The sequence below is a fragment of the Dipodomys spectabilis genome, unplaced genomic scaffold (genome assembly GCF_019054845.1).
Source record: "Dipodomys spectabilis isolate Male_0828 unplaced genomic scaffold, ASM1905484v1 ptg000071l, whole genome shotgun sequence".
Lineage (NCBI taxonomy): Eukaryota > Metazoa > Chordata > Mammalia > Rodentia > Heteromyidae > Dipodomys > Dipodomys spectabilis.
Window position 1 is genome coordinate 1665230 of NW_024870748.1, and position 20587 is coordinate 1685816.

At 36.0% G+C, this 20587-nt stretch overlaps 1 protein-coding gene across 1 annotated transcript in view; it reads left to right on the forward strand.

Moving 5' to 3' along the window:
• Window positions 1-20587, forward strand: part of Gria3 (glutamate ionotropic receptor AMPA type subunit 3) — a 261812-nt gene that overhangs the window by 151148 nt on the left and 90077 nt on the right. The window contains exons 5-6 of the mRNA XM_042682411.1: window positions 16196-16357; window positions 19559-19726. Coding sequence (XP_042538345.1) covers window positions 16196-16357; window positions 19559-19726 — 330 coding nt within the window. The remainder of the gene's footprint in view (window positions 1-16195; window positions 16358-19558; window positions 19727-20587) is intronic.

Consider the following 20587-nt stretch of genomic DNA (forward strand, 5'->3'; position numbering starts at 1 on the left):
CTGACTGTCCCTTCTATGGTTTCCAGACTTTTAAGCAGATAAAAATACTCCCAAACACCTCTAGCAAAGGCATACACATACAGAGTAAACCAGAACTATTTAAAAGCTATTTGAGTGGTCAAAAAAGGAAGATGTTTCCTTTCAAGATGAGCCATCTGGCCTTGCAAGATGAGCCAGCTGGGTGAAAGCTGAAGATGTATATGTATTCAGGGGAACAAACTCTAAAACTAAGTCTTGGTGTTACAACACCATAAACCAACCACTTCTTTCTTCTACACATGTGCATTGAAGGACATTCACTCTGCCTAGCTAAGCTTCTTAAAATCACTTTCACCATAGCTTCAAGTGTCTCCTTTGATACTAAACCATCTACTTGGCAAAGAGTTCTATGTGTTTTTATATGAATCTTCCCTTAAAGCAAGAAAATGGATATCTCATGAATGCTTCAGCAAAGTCCTTTCTCAGGTCAGGATGTACATTTCAGATTGGAAAACAAGCTGCAAACTTTTCTAACATTTTGAAATCCTTGAAAGAAACAAAAGATTCTACCAGGAACATGAGCCAGAAAGGTGATCTGGTCAGGCCAGGAGTGGATATCCCAATAGAGCAAGTAAGTCTCTTAAAATTCTGTAACAGTTGATGATGTGTTTTCTTCTTACAAGTTCTTCCATAATTGATTCTTGTTTTCTCTTCCAGGACTAAGAAAGTCTTGTTTCTCTACTCTAGTCCCAGAGTAACCAGCCTGTATGCAACCTGCCATTTAAATGGCCTCTCTTTCTCTTACAACAAGAACAAGGTCTGAGATAAGGATCTTTACACTGTATTCCCAGGCATATTACATATCATTATTTAATTTGTTATATATTTCAATAATCCAGACTCATAAGCCAAGTTTAAGAATTGATGCAAAGGAATGAGGAAGGGTGGGGTAATGAAAGAAAAAAGCACTAGACTAGAAGCTAGTAGACAGGTTTGATTTCCAGGAATTCATTTAACTAGACTTATGGTCAGTGAAAGCCCTATAAACCTGCTTCTTAATGTATAAAATGGAGTCAGATAATATTTACCAAAAAGGTGCTATTTGGACATGAGATAATTTTAGGTCATACATGGTAAAAAGTTCTTTCAAATTTTATTAGTTTTTAAATTAATAGTAAATTGTAACTATCCCATCGACACTGATTTTTACATATAACATCCCTTACAATAAGGTTAAAGCAGATATTTAGGTCCAAAAATACCCATGTCAATGTAAAGAAAAGACATTAAGTAAATTATAGTTTGGATAACTCACCTTTATAGCAAAATAAACTATAAAGGGACCATGCTAATGACTAAAATTTGGGAAACAATCCCAACATGTTTAGTCCTTCTTAGAAGGCCACTTTGGGTAGGTTAGGACACAGCAAGAGTATAGACATAGCAGCTGTGAATGATAAGGAAAAAATGAGGGGAGAAAACCCCAGCAACGTTATCCTTGAGACTACAGTATCTTAAGGTGGACTGAAGCTTTAAAATCAGTACAGACAGGAAAATGCCAAGAAGAGTGAAAGTACCTTTATCCTAGTTATAAAGAGATAAAGATGTGATTAATCAATAAAAATACTCTATCAAGCAGTTGACAGAAAGCAAATTAGATCTATTTGAGGGGTGTGTGTGTGTGTGTGTGTGTGTGTGTGTGTGTGTGTGTGTGTGTGTGTTACTGAAAATTGAACTATTACCTTTTAAGAAATGCTACCAGTCCTAGATCTGGGATGTGATGGTACAACAACAGATATCTGTTAACCCAAAAAAATAAGAAATCTAAGCAATTGAAGTTTCCAGAGGAGAACATGAGACATCGCAGAGCTCATTCAGTGCTGTACCAGTTAGCCAGTTAGTTTGGTCCCTAGATTAAGGACAGTTGTCCCCAAGTGGAAGTAAGGTAAGGTAATGTCAGCTGTCAGTAGTAGAGAGCAGCAGAAGCAGGCAATCAAGCAAGTCATTGTGCTTGGGAAGAAGAAGGAAGGAAAATAACTGTATCTTCACTTGGCCTGCTGTGCTAGCTATTTTCTTTAGACTTCCTGTTTGATCATCTCAGAACTACTATAAGGAGAAACTTCTTGTCTACCCATCTCCTCAAGCCTCTCCAAGATCAGGAAATGAAGTCAGAAAAGATACTTGACTGGCTCACACTCTCATTGATAATCCATTGCAAAGCTAGGTTTCCAATCCAGGTTGGATAGACAATTGGTAGATTTCCTTGCTCTTCCCAATGTACTTACCAAATATCTCAGAATCAGAAGTCCAGCTCCACAGCAGTCACATGAGAACATATTCAATAAGAAAAATCTAAAAAGCACAAAGTATCTGTTTGAGTGAGGTAATCATAGATAAAAGAGCTAGGACAACTTTGTGAAACTGAATTTGAGCCTCACCACCCTCCCTCTACCCCTCCCCTTCCTCCTCCTCCTTCTTCCACTCCCCCTCTCCCTCTTGTCTCTCTCTTTTCTTCTCCAGCCACCTCTTTCATGTGATTAGTATGCTAATGGAGGGATATTAGATGACATCAAACTTTTTACTAATAGAAAAGCATTACTCATAAAATAGAATCCAAAAAGACAGCCCAGATTAAGCTTGACAAAGTGAACTCTGCAGTTTACCATATCTCAGAATGTACCTGAGAGAGAAAAGAGCCTGTTCCATTTAAAACAAAACCAGATTTGAATGAGATTGAGTCATGCTGTTTTGCTTGCCAATAACAACTACTCCCGTCTGCTCCCTTCCCCTTCCAGGTCTTCTTGTTCTTTTCTCTACTTTCCCTTTCTTTGTGCTCCCAATTGTAATGTTCTAAATAAAAAATGACATACGCAAATCCATGTGTTGTGATCAGTGACACCTTAGCAGATGGCATGTTAACACAGAGCTCATTAAACTGGAGGTCAGCTTTGCAGACAATGAGAGTGGGCTTAGAGGGAAAAGTTCCCACTGGTTCTGAGTCCCAGCGAGCCCAGTCATGTCTCCTGTCTATAAATCTCTCTGATGGCTCATGATTCAATTTCTTCTTCAAATTGATACAGTTTGGTATAATACGAAGAGAATGGCGAATGGGGATTGGTCTAGAGTCTAACTTCCTATTATGCACTTAGAATGTATTAGCATAAAGTAGCCAACATTCAGATACCCATTCTCTCTTTCCCCATTAGAGTGAAACATTGTTTTCCATGTTACTCCCCACCCATCCTTCTTACTCACTTTTACTCACTCTTTCCATCTTCCTTTCACTCCTTCCTTTCTATCTGAAATTAGTAAGAAACACCACCTCCAAACCAATGTCCTAGCAAAATTAATTGACAATTCTGTTTTCTCTCCCAACCTAGATCATGCCCTCTAAAAACTAATTCATAAGCTACTTGTAAAGATGAACCAGTTTTCCGCCAAAATCTTCATCGACCAAAAAAAAAAATGACAAAAATTAGTTCGCTAAAATGAACACATTAAGACATATAAAAGGAGTCCAATCTTCTCATTATGACATTCAGCAGTTATATTACCAGGTCAAACTGCAGCAAAGGTTGATACAAAATTATTCTTACTTTTCTTTTCTTTGTATCATTTCAGACTGGTAAAAAACAATAATTGTCCAGTCTGTACACACTTTGGCTAGTGCTGATCTAAAGTTCTTTACAGGAACTTTTTGTCTCTATAGCATTTGTACATGTGTGGCCAGAGAAGAGTGTGTAGAAAAGGTGACTTAAAAATAACACCCTAGCCAGACACTGGTGGCTCAAACCTGTAATCCTAGCTAACTCAGAAAGCGAAAATCTGTGGAATGCAGTCCAAAGGCAGGAAAGTCGGTAAGACTTTTATCTCCAATTAACCACCAGAAAAGCAGAAAATGGAGCTGTGACTCAAAGTGGTGGAGGGCTAGCCTTGAGCAAAAGAGCTCAGGGACAATGTTCAGTCCCTGAGTTCAAGCCCCAGGACTAACCAAAAAAACCCACCTTAAATGATAAGAAAGGTCCAGTTACATGAAAATCAGGAAATGTTTATACATAGGGAACAGTATATGAGCACGCTTTGTTCTCTGAATTATAAGAAAAAAAAATATTAAAACAGAATAAAAGATAGGACAACTTATATAAGGCTTCTTTAGGCCATGATACTATCATGCAAACCTCTGACCAGTTTTAAAATTTGATGTGACATATGCTTTTTAAAAGATCAGTGTCCAAAACAAAGGAGGGGGTAACAATCCTCCAAAAGAAATGTACTCATTATTGATGTAACTGTAACCTGTCTGTACAGCATCTTTACAATAAAATAAAAATGTTTAAAAATTAAAAAAAAATAAAATTCTGCTACCAAAATAAAGATCAGTGTCCAATGGAAGAATTTTGTGGTATATAAAGTGCAATTCAATAAAGCTGTTAATGAAAAAGACATCAGTGGCTATTTCCTCTACTAACAGCACTTGTTTATCGTCATTATTATTTGTTTATTCTTACAAATAACAGCTAATACACTGAAGTGCTATGAGGGTGGTGCACAAGTTTGGTGTGGCTCACCATTGCACTAACAGCTCACAGTATGTTTGTTGATTGCTTTAGAGAATAAAAGAGTGAACAATACAAGCAGCCTGTAATCAAGTGCTAATTTGTATGGTATAATCTTTCACTCTGCACATTACATGCTCCCTGGAGGATGGACCTTATTTCCAGGAAAAGACTTGTGTCTTTCATTAGCAACATGATAACTTGAGTAGCCACAATTACTATGCATTTCTGTATAGAAGCATCACCCAGATAAATAATTCAAATAGCATAAAATAAACAGCTACCCTTCATCCAAATTGTGAGATAAATTGTCATCCCTGGCAACCTTCCAGTCCTCATTCTATTGTTTTAATCTCCTTTGGCAGGCCACCCTCCCCATTTCTTGCTCATGATCAACAACTCAGTGAAAGTCAACCACTTAATTTGGTCTTTTTTCCCCTCTACATACAAAATGCACCCACAAATTAATGTTATATGAAAGACATATCTGCATAATATCTTGAAAATAAATGCTCAAAAATAGTACTAGAATATATTTACCTTCAGCTCTTAATTATCTACACTAGAAAGAAAATGGATTTCAGTATGTGTAAAGCAAGGGGCATGGAATATAATTATGTTTACTTGAATCTTTTGAAGATTGGGTTTTTTTGGTATTCTCAAATCAAAAACTGTGTGTTTGGATGACAGATGTTTCATCATGTGGAAAAAAATGGCCTTGAAAACCTTACCAAGGGTACCTAAAAATCCCTGCATGAACTGCTCAGGCACAAAGTTGTGGTCCATTGTATAAAGCTATGTTCAAATGTGGGCAAAAGTACACTGACTCAAACAGGTGTTAGGTGATTAAGAAGTGATATAATTGATTAAATACAACAGAACTTACAAATGCAAGTGAGTAGTTTCCCTCTGAATAGAATCACTTTGAGAAACTATATTTCTTTACTCTTGTGCACAGCAGTAAATATTAGTATGAAGAAGGTGAGAGCTTCCACTCACCCTATGGATAGTACTATGTCTGCTTTCTCTCATATAATCTAATCTCTTCCTTCTGAACATAAACTTTAATGACATAACCACTGTGGTAATTAGCCAACAAAGCCATCAGCTTTAGCCAAACAGAATTGGTGAAATGTAAACACTAGAATTGGATGCAGTTAGATTTACCCCATAAAAGTCATGGAGTATATAATTATTAAAATCGCTATGAAATATTAAAATGAATTTAACAGACATTCCATTTAGCAAAACAGGGAGTTTTTTCATCAATTGCATTGGACAGTATTTAAATGTACTTACTCAGGGGGAAGAGGTGACAATGTTCATAAAGGAATGTACTCATACCTAACTTATATAACTATAACTGCTTTGTACATCACCTTTACAATATAAATAAATAATTGTTTTTATAAAAAACATGTACTTACTGCACAGAAGTCATGAGAAGACAAAGGTCCATGTACAGTCCTCAGATTGTACAGGGCTTGCAGATTCTGGTGGCTCATGTCTGTATTCCTACCTACTCAGGAGGCTGAGACCTGAGGATCCCAGTTCAAAGCCAGTCCAGGGAGGGGAAAGTCTGTGAGACTCTTATCGCCAATTAACCACCAAAAACCAGAAGTGGTGCTATGGCTCAAAGTGGTAGAGTGCTAGCCTTGAGCAAAAGAGCTCAGGGACAGTACCCAGGCCCCAAATTCAAGCCCCCTGTGCACATGGCCCAATCATTGAGGAAAAAAATAAAATAGCACAGATTTTAGTAAAGGACAGAGACAAATTTAATATAGATGCCTCTTAGTTATTATTTTACTTATTTTAATTGTTAGTAAAGATGCTGAAAATAACTTTTATACATTATTGGTGGGAATATAAATTAGTGTAGCCATTTTGTGAAGTAACATGGCATTTTTCCCAAAAGTCCTAAAAGTAGAAGTGTCATAAGGCCCAGTATTTCTACTTCTGGATCTACAGATGCTCCTTTACTTACAATGGGATTATATCCCAACAAATCCCTCCTAAAATAAACACAGAAATTAAAAAATGCATTTATATTAAACTGTGCATGGTGGTACAAGACTGGTGCAATTGTACCTAGTTAAGAAATGGATACAGGAGGATTGATGATGATTTTATAGGCACAATATTTTTTAAAACTGAACTCTTAGTAAGTAGACTTGTAGTCACTATGTGTACATCACCTTTACAATTAAATAGATGAAAAAAGAATTATAGTCACTAGAGGCTGAGAGGAAGGATTATGGAGTTGTTGATCAAAGCCTACAAAGTTTCAGATGGTGCTCTTGAGCACTGGCAAGCACAATACTGATTAATCTGCTCCCCAGGTCTATGTAAAGAGCTTTCAGTAATTTTGATTTGTTATTGTCACTCACAGGTGCCACTATATTTCGGTATTGATCACCTTCTAATGTTCTCTAAGAAATGGATTATTAAAGAATGAAATTACAGTAGAAATGTTAAGATATAGGTAATGAAGTAGAGATACTTTCTAGATGAAGAGATGAGACAAAGATACCAAGGTTGAAAAATGGCATGGAAAAAATACATAATTAAGTGAAGTAAGCCAGACACAAAGAAACATAGGTCCTATGGTTCCCCTTATTTGCAATAATTAGTATATGTCTAGGATAATCTTATCAGATGAGCAGACTAGCTCAATAGCTATGTGCATATGATCGTATAAGATGATGCTAAGCGAAATGAACTCCAAACATGGACACAAGAGGTTTTTTTCTTTGTTGTTGTTTTTAATATACTACATGATTTTTTGTTTCTTTTGTATGTTCTTCCCCCTATGGTATATCCTCTGTTGTCACTGTATTTGATTTTGGTTCCCTGGAATTGTATATACGTTTATTTGAATTAGGGAAGTAAAGGAGAACAACAGAATGGTGAGACAAAGGACAAGGGGGAAACCAATGCAACAGCAATATACAATATATGTGGGAAGTGATCTGTACAACTTGACAGAAGGGTGAGTGGAGGGAAAGTAGGAGAAAAATGAGGGAATGGGTAACGTATATATATCCAATTTATGTGTGCAGTATTTTTTATATTTTTATTGTAAAAAATAGTGTACAGAGGGGTTACAGTTACATGAGTAAGGTAATGAGTACAATTCCTATTAAGCATTGTTACCTCCTCCTTTGTTTTTCCCCTACCATCCCTTCCGTCCCCATCTCCCCAACTCCCCCTTCCTCCCCCCCAAGTTGTGCAGTATTTTTTTTTTGGTCGGTCATGGGGCTTGAACTCTGGGCTTGGACGCTGTCCCTCAGCTCTTCAGCTCAAGGTGAGCACTCTACCGCTTGAGTCACAGCACCACTTCCGATTTTCTAGTGGTTTATTGGAGATAAGAGTCTCATGGACTTTCCTGCCTGGGCTGGCTTTGAACTACTATCCTCAGATCTCAGCCTCCTGAGTAGCTAGGATTATAGGCGTGAGCCACCGGTGCCTGGCTTTGTGTAGTATTTTTTTTAATAACTGTAATACTTATTTTACTAATACATTGATAAATTGTTCATTATGAAGAATAACATGGTTATTTTGGACAATAAGGTAATGGTGTCAATCAGATTTAAAGACTAATAAATATTAGGTCTGGCATAAAATTAAAAAATGGCATGGTTAAAGATAGCTACATATGAAGTGTGTTGAAGGCATAATGTAGACACAACCAGGACAGCAGAAAATGAGAGATCATGAAAGCCTGAATGGCCTGAGTTGGAGTACGTCTGACATGAGAAGGTCTCACAGGAATATTTAGAGCTGGTTAGATGAGTAAGTTATGCCCTACTCCTCAGGCAGAATGAATAAGGATGAAACATTGTAGACATGCTCACATAATAAAGAGAGATTAAGAGGCAGCTGCAATGGTGGAGGCTGTGATAGCCATGGAGAATAATTTGAAATCTGATAGACTCTATGTATACCTTTTTCCACTATCTCTTTTCTCCTTTATCTCTTAGGTTTGGTATTAGAAGCATAACTCTGCTTCATTAGATTTTTACAGAAATTTTGAGAAATCAAGGACTGAATTCTCCCACATAATAGTTGTGTATAGCCATCACCAACTGCTGGTGATCCTGGGAAATAAAGAAATGGGAAGCCAAGAAGGAAGAAGAAATACAAAAATTTAGTCTGACATTGTCTCCTGAAATAGCTTTCTCTATTATTTTACCTTTACTCTCTCCCTAATAGCTTTTGAGCAATAAAAATCTATGTGGACAACTTTACAAATACTTAGGGAAGCCAGATATTTAAAGTGCTGGAAAAAAAGGTGTGGTAAATCTCCCTTGTACATTTTATAATGTGAAAGGAAAAATGTCCAGGGGCTAGGAAACTAACCATAGCCAGAGGTGCATATATAATAGTTGTGGCCACACTCTAACGTTGTCCTAGGAGATATTCAGTCTGGACAGTCATTTCACTTATGGTAGTTTTGTAAAGTATAGAGAAACAAGGAATCAAAATTTCTGAACAAAACTTCTGAAGACCTTAGTTAGCAAACTTCAAATAATATTACCAAAAAAAAGAAGGAAGAGGAGGAAGAGGAGGAAGAAGAGAGTATATTATCTATATGAAAATGTCATGATGAAATGCATTATTTTGAACAATTAATATATCTTAATAATTTTAATATACCTTAATAATTTGTTAGAAAAGAAAATATATTGTGGTGCTGAGACTAGAACCTAGGGCCATGTAGGTAGGGGCAAACACTCTCCTATTGAGCTATATCTCCAGTCATTACATGGTAAAGCAATAGAGATGGAAGATACACTAACAACCAGGTGGTTTTTTTCCCTCAGCATGCATCTCCTTTTTTCCACCATTTTTCTTCAACCTTATATATACTTTATCTGTGTGCCTATTTTATATGTTTGGTGGCCATGTATGTTATGCTAGGTTTTTGTCTAGAGGTTTTAGACATATTTGGCATTTGTACCCAAACTTGAAATAGGCATATTGTCAACTCAAAAAGACAAATCTGAAAGATGGGGAGGTATGACATTGATTAAAATGCATTGTACTCATACCTGACTTCTGAAATTAAAACCACTTTGTATAACCGTGTAAAGATAATAAAAATCTAATTGAAATAAATGAGTAAATATAAAAAGACAAATGTGGTAATAGTTACAAATAAGGAATTGTCTTAAATATAATGACATAGTACATTAATAAGAACCAGGAGCAAGACAAAACCTACTCTTAGACAAACCTTCTGTCAAAGACCTTAGCCTCTTACATTTCCTTTGATCCTCTAGGTGTTCAGTGAACATTTCCACTGCATTATTGTCTTTATAGAGGCTTAAGTTGGGATTGACAGAAGGTAAAGCAGGATGAAGATCCAGCCAATTCCTGCCCTTCATGGAAATAGTCAGCTAACACTGTAAGCCTGGCCTACCATACAACATTGTAGAAAGGAATTTGTTCTCAGCTCTGCTGCATCATTGTCTTTGCTGAACTTTATTTTTTAATTTTTATTATGAAAATACCGTACAGAGGAGTTACAATTACATGGGCAAGATAATGAGTACATTTCTTATCAAGCATTGTTGCTTCCTCCTTTGTTTCCCCTTCCTATCTCTTCCCACACCCCCCCACACCCACATCCTCCCCCACCCCCACCCCACCCCACACCCCCACCTCCCACCAAAGTTGTAAAGTTCATTTTTCAACATAACGACTTGTACATCTCATTGTTGCAATGAGTCCACCTGTATCCCTATTTTAATTTTTTTATTGTGAAAATACTGTACAGAGGGGTTACAGTTACATGAGCAAGGTAATGAGTACATTTCTTATCCAGCATTGTTGCCTCCTCCTTTGTTTTTCCCCTACCATCCCTTCTCTCCCACCTCTTCAGCGCTACACACACACACACACACACACACACACACATACACACACACACACACACACACACACACACACACACACACACACACACATGGCTAAATTGTAAAGTTCATTTTTTGACATAGCGTCTTGTACATTTCATTGTTGCAATGGGTCAATCTGTATCACTATTTAAATAATTTGTTTTTTCTCTTCCCCTCCCCAAATTATACCAACATCAAATATAGTGAAAATAAGGGTTATACCATGGGGGAGGGACATACAAAGCAACAAAAAAAAAGCACATGGTACCTTATAAATACATTAGAAACAATAGCAAGGAAGAAAAAAACCACTTGTGTCCCTATCTTGGGATTCATTTCACTTAACATCATCTTATCTGACCTTTTCTGCTTTTCCCAGACATATACTAGTTATTGCAAATAAGGGAAACCAACCTTTTCAAATAATCAAGTCTCCCTCTCCTATGCATTCTATGTGCTTATCAATCATCAAATCTAGAAATATTTGTCCAAGATAAAATTATATTTTAAATGTATTAGAAAAAATGTACTTTATATTAATTAAAAGGTATTTATAAAATACTAGAAGGGAAGTTCTTCATGTTATCATGTTTGTTAAAATTTTCCAAGTAATCATCTGTTGTTAGTATCTGTAAACTGTACATACATATGTCAAAATAGAAACTAGAAATGTGACAAAAGACAACACACTTTGGACCATGTTAGAAGGGAAAATAGCAAATTGGGAGTCAATTAGCCCATCAGACATCCCTTCTCTCTTAACTTCTTTATTTCTTCCAAAGCTCTTTTGAGTTTTTTATTTACTTTATGTTTCAGATATTGTGTGGTTCTCAGTCTCTCACTTTTACTCCATCTAAATGAATGTTTTCAGGCTTGCTAATTGTTTCTTGGTCACCTCTTTCCCATTAACGCCTTTGTTAAGCCTGTGGGAAAAATTAGGCCTATTTTCAATTCTCAGAGACTATAATTTCTCACAATATAAAGTGTCAATGGGAAATGGAAACTGTACATGCAATACAAAATTGAACTTAAATAGAAAGTAGTCCAGGATCCAGCTGACTCCTGCCTTCATTCAACACCTCTCTCCTAGTTTCCATCATTCTAGCACTAACCTTAAGCCTTTGTTTTCCGCTTGATTGACCAAAATGTTTGATGCTTATGTTTGTTGTACTAGTGTATCTGCAGAGCTTTTCAAGAGACTCAGTCAGTATTTTCAATTGAAACCTTTATCTGGCCAACTCTTAAAGGGAAATCTGATGCTGGACATGTGGCTCATGCCTGTAATTCTAGCTACTGAGAAAGCAGAGATCAGGAGAATTATGGTTTGAAGGCAGCGCATGGGAAAAGTTAGTGAGATCTCATCTCTACCAATAAGCATGAGGTGGTGGTGAGTACCTGTCATTCAGGGGAGAGGAGGTGGGGAGAGACATAAATAGGAGAATCACATTCCTGAACAGTTTGGGCAAAAATTCAAGACTTCATTTGAAAAATAAATTGTTAAAAGGGCTGGAAGCCTGCTCAAGTAGTAGTAATTCTTAGTACCACAAAACCTCAGTGCCAGAAGAAAAAAAAAAGGAATCTCGTAAGAGTTGTTAGACAAGTTAAATGCCTTAATGTACTGAGATAATAAGTGAATGTCCATCGATATATTCCCCCAGCCAGAAACTATATCCTAACACTTAATTTCTATAACTGTCATCTTTTATTTTCTGCCCTTTTCATCCAGGTTTTTAAAGATCACTTCTATTGGGTTAATGCCTGTAAATAGCCTTTTAGAGGCACTCATCAATATTTCTCCTCAAGGTCTGTGTATAGCCAATCAAGAAGTGAATTCTGTAAAGAATTATAAACAAGCTGGGTGAGTGTGGCACACCTCTGTAATCTTACTCAGGAGGCTGCGATATGAGGATAGCGGTTCCAAGCCAGCTGGAGCAGGAAAGTTCATAAGACTCTTATCTCCAAATTAGCCACCAGAAAACTGGAAGTGGCACTGTGGCTCAAAGTGGTAAAGCACTAGCCTTGAGCAAAAGAGTTCAGGGACAGTACCCAGGCCCTGAGTTGAAGTCCCATGACTGACAAAAACAAAAACAAAAAGAATCATAGACAAGTGAAATGTCTTAATCACATGGGTGTATATAAATAATCATTGGCCAGAAATCTTCTCATTTAATCAGAATATTTCTCATAAGTTCCATCATCCTACTTGTATTTTATTTCTCTTTTTATATTATGTGAGTTGTATGGTCTCTGTTCTATTTTATTGTTTTTATATTGGTATCAAAGATACAAAGCTTCAGTATTAATACCATATGGATTGTGTCCAGCCCAATGATTAAAGTCTAACAAATTATGGAAACAAATAGTATCTTAAATTTTGGATAGCAGATACGGAGGACAGGAGCCCAGCATTTCCTGCTCTTTAAGTTTCTATCCTCTCTTGTACTCTTCATTCCTTCTACTCTCTGCCATTCATTATTTCCTACCTATTGTATGCTACTGGTTAGCATTGTTACGTTAGTGATTTCACTGATGAGGTGGATGGTCTTGGGCTTCAACAAACAACTTTGCCAGCTATGGTTGTACATTACAATAGATTCTAAGAACTTGATAGAGAAATAATGATAAACTTATTTTTCAAAATTGGAATCTATGTAGGAATATGAGCAGGAGCCAGCAACATCATTCTCCTTAGCGACCTCTTCTCTGATGACCTCCACCTTCTTATTCTCCCTTTCTGCCGACCATATGTTTAGTGGTCATTTATTGAATGTTAGTTTTTTGGGGGGTCTTCTGAGAGACTTAGAATTAAGTTGACCACCTTGAGTACTTTGGTTCACCAAGTCTTAAGGAGGAACTATAACATGAGTTATGCTTCCAACACTGAAACTTTTGCCAAACTTTTCTCCTTACTTCTGTCTTCTACCACTTCATAGGGCTTAGGGAAAATATGCTGTGGATTATCTCTGAGCACTGGGGTTTGCTATGCCTAAATGTTGAGTACTAGAATGATATTCAAGTTATGAAATCTGACAGAAATTTTGAACAAGCAAATTGTGCACCAATAGGTAGGAGCAGAATTAGGATTAGAAGCCAATCAACTCTTGCCATTTAGCAATAGGAGCTCTTTTATGTACTTAAGCATCTGTTGCCTCATTTGTTTTTCCACCTACTTCTGCTCTCTTTACTTTGTACAATGGGGTACACTAACGTGCTTTCTTCAAGTCTTCCCTAATAAGACTTCAAGGCACTCAGTAGGAACTAGTGATATTGAGATCTTGTCAGTAAGAAGAAAGGGTTGCAGTGATCTTCCGTGGCCTGATCTGCATAATGCGCAATCATCAGGAACATTGTGCTAATTTTAGCCTACTGTGTACCAGAACTCATTCCTGGCTATATTTGTCATAAAACCTGGGTTGACTGAGAAACGTGTTTGTCCTCTGTGCTATGGTTGAAATATTGTTACAGAATGAGTACACAGTAGGGCTATAAAAGCATTTTCAAATTACAATATGCTCCCTGAAGAAAGAAGACTTCTAAGAGAGAACAGGTGTGGGTCGGTGTGACAAGGTGAAGATTCTTGGGAGTAAGTAGAAGAGCAAATCTGACTCTAGGCCTTAAGGCAGAAGTCAGACTTCTGGGGTCCTTTTTCCCTCCATTCACTTTAATTCTGCTTACTATTTTAGTATGCTATGGGTTTGGGGTAAACAGGATGCTTATCAGTGTGGGACACATTGCTTAGCTTTCTAGTGTACCTTTGGTCAGTTACACTTGGAAACAGAAAGGTTTAAAAGCACTTCTTCCCAAGGAAGTGAATTCTGATTCTCCAGTCCAGGCTTTTATGATACAAGCTAAACTCTGACCACAATGGCAGGAAGATGGATAGTTGGTCAGTTTTCTCATGTGCTGTTTGTTACTGTCAAATATGGTTTGGCAGCATCTTAATTAAAGATATTCACTTAAGTTTTGTCTTCCATTTTTATTTGTACTTCTGTTTGGGAAAGAAAGAGTTAAGGAACATGCTCGAGCTCTAATGATAGTAGCGACTAGACTTTGCACACGAGCTAGTCTCTGCTTCTTTTAGTTCAAAGAATAACAAATGGAAGCAAACACTGAGTCCTACTTTCTCTCATAAAGAAGGCATTTGGAAGAATATTATCATAATAATTTAGTATTAATTCATAAAACACTTTGTGGTTATCAGGAAGGAGGAGGTATTCTCAGTGAAACAAATCAAATGACTTGGCTTACTGTCCAATTTCCTTGGCCTCCTATTCCATATATGAAATGAAGATAAAAGGGGCTGTAAATAACAACTGAGAAATACGTTTCACAAAAGTATTTCCTAAGGTTGTCTTGTGACTCATGTTATAGAAATGTAAAATTAATGATTCAGGGTTCAGGCAGTGATTAGGGAGTTATACAGGGACATTTCTGAATACTGGGTCTAAACTTGTATTGAGTTTGTGAATATTCATCAAGATATACATTGAAGGTTGGTTTAGTCTTCCATATGATTATTATACTTCAAGAAAATGTTTCTAGAATTCCAAAAAAGAATAAATGATATGCATTTCAATAATTAATAGGGAATTCAAAACCCACTGAGTGGTACAATTAAGATTTGTACATTTTATTGGATGTAAAGTTTACCCTGTAAAGCAAGGGAAAGAGAAAATAACTATACACAAACATTGAACTTTAGTTAGCAACTACATGCTGAATTCATAATGGGTAAAGTATAATATCTACAACTTATTTTGAAGTGCATCCTAAAAATGAAACAGATTAATGGACAATTAGGAATAAATTAACATTTAACTATGAAGAGTGACTATATGGGTGCTTACTGTACTCTTCTTTCGAGGCTTTTATATATTTAAATATTCTCACTAAGCTTCTATGTATTTAAATATTCTCACTTTAAAATGTTGAGGATATCTAACAAAGAAGAACTCTCCTTACTTCCTTATGAATAGAAAGTTAGCCGGAGTGCATTAAGGAGTCTAACATATTAACGGCAATAAGCAGAAGATAAGAATCCAATAAAAGTAGTACCAATTCTTGGGTGTGGTAACTAAGACATTAATATCCAATGGAACTGGTGGTGCCCAGAAGGAAATGTCTTAGTTATGAATCCTGAAGCGACTATTTCAGGAGATGATAACCAATGGTAATAAAAGCAAGGTAAAAAGCAAATGGTAGATGCTATGCAGATGTCAAGACTCATTGGTGGACACACATTAGACATATATTAAGGTTTTTTAATACAACCAAGCTATCACTTTCACTCACCGGTATTGCTATGAATTACAAAATGTCTAAAGTACTCATCACTAGACTCTGAAGCAATCTGTTGTCTTTGGCATGTTAAGCTAAAGAAAAGATTTTTATAGATCTCATTAGGATCAAACTTGTTCAACATTTTCCAATTACATAAAGTATTATATTTTTACTCAGTGAAAAAAGACTGAAAATACAGGTAAATGAAACAAAATATTTGCTTGAAGTTGGCACTTATGTTTGTCTCTGTAGCAGCTACAATAAATAAAAGATGGTAAAAGGGAAGGATGCATATTTTATGTTACCTATAGCTTCAGACATGGTACTCTAAGAACCAGTTTCATATCCAAGAGCTTCTTTATTGCAAGTAAGTAATTCTAAGGAAGGAAATTTCCATTTCATCCTTAGTACTCAAATAGATACAGTAAGTAGGAACACATGGTCTCCTACAATCATAATTCCCTTTCATTATCTTTTCAGGGTTTTACTGACATTTTGCTGGAAAGAGTAATGCATGGCGGAGCCAATATTACAGGTTTCCAGATTGTCAACAATGAAAACCCTATGGTCCAGCAGTTCATACAACGTTGGGTGAGGTTGGATGAAAGAGAATTTCCTGAAGCCAAGAATGCACCACTAAAGGTAATGGTCCACAGCATATAGAAACCTAAGGCCAGCTAAGGGCCATCTTTTCATCAAGTGGTCTTTATGCAGAAGTTATTTGGGGAGCTGAAAAGAAAAAAAAACTGCAGATGATGCTCTTGATTTTGAAAACTAAGCTCCGAACCAAAGAAGCTATAGAGAATATAATATTTTAAAATTCAGTATTTTGGAGTAAGTTACTTTAATTTTTAATGAATTTCATTTGTAATATGCTCACAATAATTTACAACTTTACAAGAACCTGAGTCAGTCAAACGATGAAAGCAGTGGGAATAAGTAAGGAAGATTGATAGTCTGAAACAGAAAATTAGATTTTACATTATTTATGTGATTGCTTTGTGTTAATAAGATCCATGAATCTCAAAACACCCAAGTGAATTAGGTATGTGTCATATGTATGTATGTATGTATATATGTGAATATTATGCAATAGAAACATTTTCCTGCTTTTAAAATTATCTTTAAAATTAATTAGATTACCTAAGTTGCTCACTTTCACAAAATCAAGATAAGAATATTAAAAGCAGAAAATTCATGCTCAGAATACATATTTTTCATATGTGTTCCCTTATGGCTAGAAATCCTATTATTTAAAACTCAGGAATTAAAACAGATAAATTAGGGGAAAATTATTCATGTTACACAAATGATCCTTCAAATGTATTTTTAAAATAACTCATCCCCTCAGTGCAGTGATTTGAGTACAAAATTGACTATATATTCTTCTTTCCTGTTACAGTAAATAAATATATACTACGGATATGAGGTAAACTGAGGGATCATTTAGATTTAAGACCCTTCCCTAGGGGGGAAAAAGGAAAAGGAAAAAGAAAGGGAAAGGAAAGCAAAGGGAAGAACAGTAGGGAACAAATACCAGAGAACAAATACATCCTGTACCACATATGTAGCTCCACGTAAAACAAGTGAGTTTTTACTCTACACAATTGGTATGTTCTAGAAAAGTTTTGAGTTAAACATATTTATCATTTCATTAAGTAACTTACCAGTTAAGTGGTACCCTGTGGATATAGTGATTATACTTGCCAGATTTCCCTAATACAGTACCACTGTAAAACATGCTGCCTTGCATTCAGATCAAGTATTCTATCTGGATTCAGTATATATGGCCACAACTCCAATGAGAAATCCCTATAATCAATTAATTTTAACATGCTAAACTGATATTTACCTTCGTAATACAGTTATGTGAACTTCTACAAATTTAGATTTTCATAATACTTCTAATTCCTTGATTTGCTATCCATAGGTGATAGATTAGAGGTAAATTCATTTGTGCAACATTTTAGGTAGCTACTATACTGTGCCAGGCACTGTTATGTAAAACAAAATGCACAAAGGTAAAAAGTATACTTCAGAGTAGTATGTTCATACTGTGTAACTTGTACAGAAGGAAGATAATCTCCATTGATAGTAACTGATGTTTGTACTATAATGTTTTAGAAACTGCTAAGAAAAAAATCTGATGGCTTATAAGTAAGAGCCTTCAACAAACTTAAGAAAATTGAATAGCTAAAGAGATAGTTACAACTTTCAGATTGCTTTTCCTTAGCATTATTATAGAATCTTTCATTTAATTTATTAGAAAAAAGCCCACATTAAAATTGATGCTCATTATTTCCTTGTAGGAAAGAAAATTGTCTAAGGCTAAAATGCTGGAATACAATTTGCACCTACATTTTATAAACATTTCTTTTTAAGGCTTTTGTTTGTTTAGGAAATGGATATTCTTATATCTGGTTAAGTGGAAACTAAATAAAATAGAAAATTAAATAGCTCACTTAGCATAGATTGAGAGGGACTACATTAAAGTTACTAACAGTTGGATAGAAAAAAAATCACCTAGCTGGACACAGGTAGCTCGCACCCATATCCTAGGTACTTAGGAGGCTGAGATCTAAAAATCGCAGTTCAAAGCCAGCCTGGGCAGGAAAGTCCATGAGACTCTTATCTCCAATTAACGACCAGAAAACCAGAAGTGGTGGTAGAGTTCTCACCTTCAGCTGAAGAGCTGAGGGACAGCACCCAGGTCCAGAGTTCAAGCCCCACGAATGAAAAAAAAAAAAATCACATGAGAGTAGGTAGTGTTGTTGTTGAGCTGGACAGAAACAAAGATTTTTTTTTTCATGAAAGTTTGTTGTTGTAGTCATCATTGATGATTTGCTTCTGAAAGAAGAGTAACATGAGAAGACTAAATTGAAAACTGTAGAAACAATATATTCACTCCCAATTTGTACTTGGATATACTTGATATGAGAACTCCTCCCAGGATATTTTTAAAGATGTCAGAGGGATTTTAAATTTTACCAAAATTTGTCACCTCTGCAAAATAGAGGTCAGCTTTTTTAAATCATATTTTGTTTTGATTCATTTAATGAAAAACATTCACATTTCAAATTGCAGATAATCAAATCTCTTCTATTAAGTCATTGGCCTCATCTCTAATAGAGCATAACAGTATATCCAAGGAACAGAACAGTAAGTATTTTTGCCCGAAAGAAGTAGCATCATGAAATGTTGCCTACAAATTGTCAACGTTATCAGATTTAAAACTCAATAACAATTGTAATTTTCTACAATTGAAAACTAACTTTGGTTTTTGCTACCCCCCAGGAAACAAAAACTGATTTATTGCTGGCCAGAGGTCCTAGCTTGCTAAAAAACAAGGTCCAGACAGAAATGATTAATGTTTCCCTCCAAATTAATTTCAAGCTGTCTAACTTAGCTATTTCCATTTTCCCCTAAGTAAACAGCAGATCTGAATTTTCTATTACAAACAGCAATAACTCAGCATTGCTTTAGGATATGCTGTTTCCTCTCCAATCTATACATGTCATCCTTCAACATCCCACATATTTCTTTCCCTACAAAAGACCCAGCCTCTTAATAGTCACTCACTCAATATGAAACAGTATTGAGAGCAAGAGACAGATTCCCTTTCATTTGATCTTAATAATCTGAACACATGCAACATCAGGTAAGAGGCATCCTTCTAGAATGAATCAAAGTCAGGTTCACCCAGAGAGATCTCCTGACTTAAATAATTAGGATGACATCTTCGTTTGAGAAAAAATAAGAAATGGATGAAAATTTTGAGGAACTAAAGCAAGTTGTAAGTATGTCATTTGTCATAATATCTTGTTTGCCATGTATCCATTTTAGTATACATCTGCATTGACGCATGATGCAATACTGGTCATAGCAGAAGCCTTCCGCTACCTGAGGAGGCAGCGAGTAGATGTGTCCCGGAGAGGTAGTGCTGGAGACTGCTTAGCAAACCCTGCTGTACCCTGGAGTCAAGGAATTGATATTGAGAGAGCTCTGAAAATGGTAAGACCCTCTTTGAGTCTTTTTAGTATTTCTTGCATGGGAGGTAATTCAAGGCTTCCAAAGTGTCCTTTGAACAGATTTCATTATTTACAGTAGGGGCAGCATAACCCACCCATTTCAGAGAGTCAAACAAGAGCAGTCTCTGAATCTTGCCTCTATGCCTTTCACAAATGACTGTATACATTCAAAACAAGCCTTCAAAAGTATAAGAATATCTTACTGCTACTTAATTATCCTGATATTTAGGACATCCAAATGAACAAAGAGATAGGCAATAATAATATAATGTTATGAATAACTCAGCAATAAAGAATTTGTAACAGCCTCATAACATACATACTTTTGTAGAGTTGGCTCTCTTACTGCTACCTTGAATTTGCCAAGTTGAAAGCATTCTCAAAAGGGGTTAGTAGCCTCTGTGTCTCTCTCCAAGAAACAGATCTGACTCATTCTCCCATCATGCAGATTTTTAAGTCATTGTAAGTTCCCTAGCAAATGCCCTAAGTGTAGTTTCATGGAGGTAGCATTGCAGGATTTTGAAGAGCAGTTAATTAAATTCAACCATCATAGAAGTTACAAGATTTGTATTGTCAGGTAAAACATAATGATGAGTGAAATATAAAACTCTTTCTGAGTGAATCAAAAGGAAGTTTCATTAACAAAACCTCTAGGGGCAAAAGCCAACATCTCCAATTGACTGCCCATTCATGACACAAACAACTATCATCTAAAATAGAAAGTTAGCCACTAGAAAGAAGAATCAGAAATTAATTTGGCTACAAAAATAGATCAGCTTGAGGGGTAGGACTGAGAGGGGGAAACTAGGAAAAAGCAAAGGAAGGGGTGACATTGTCCAAAAAG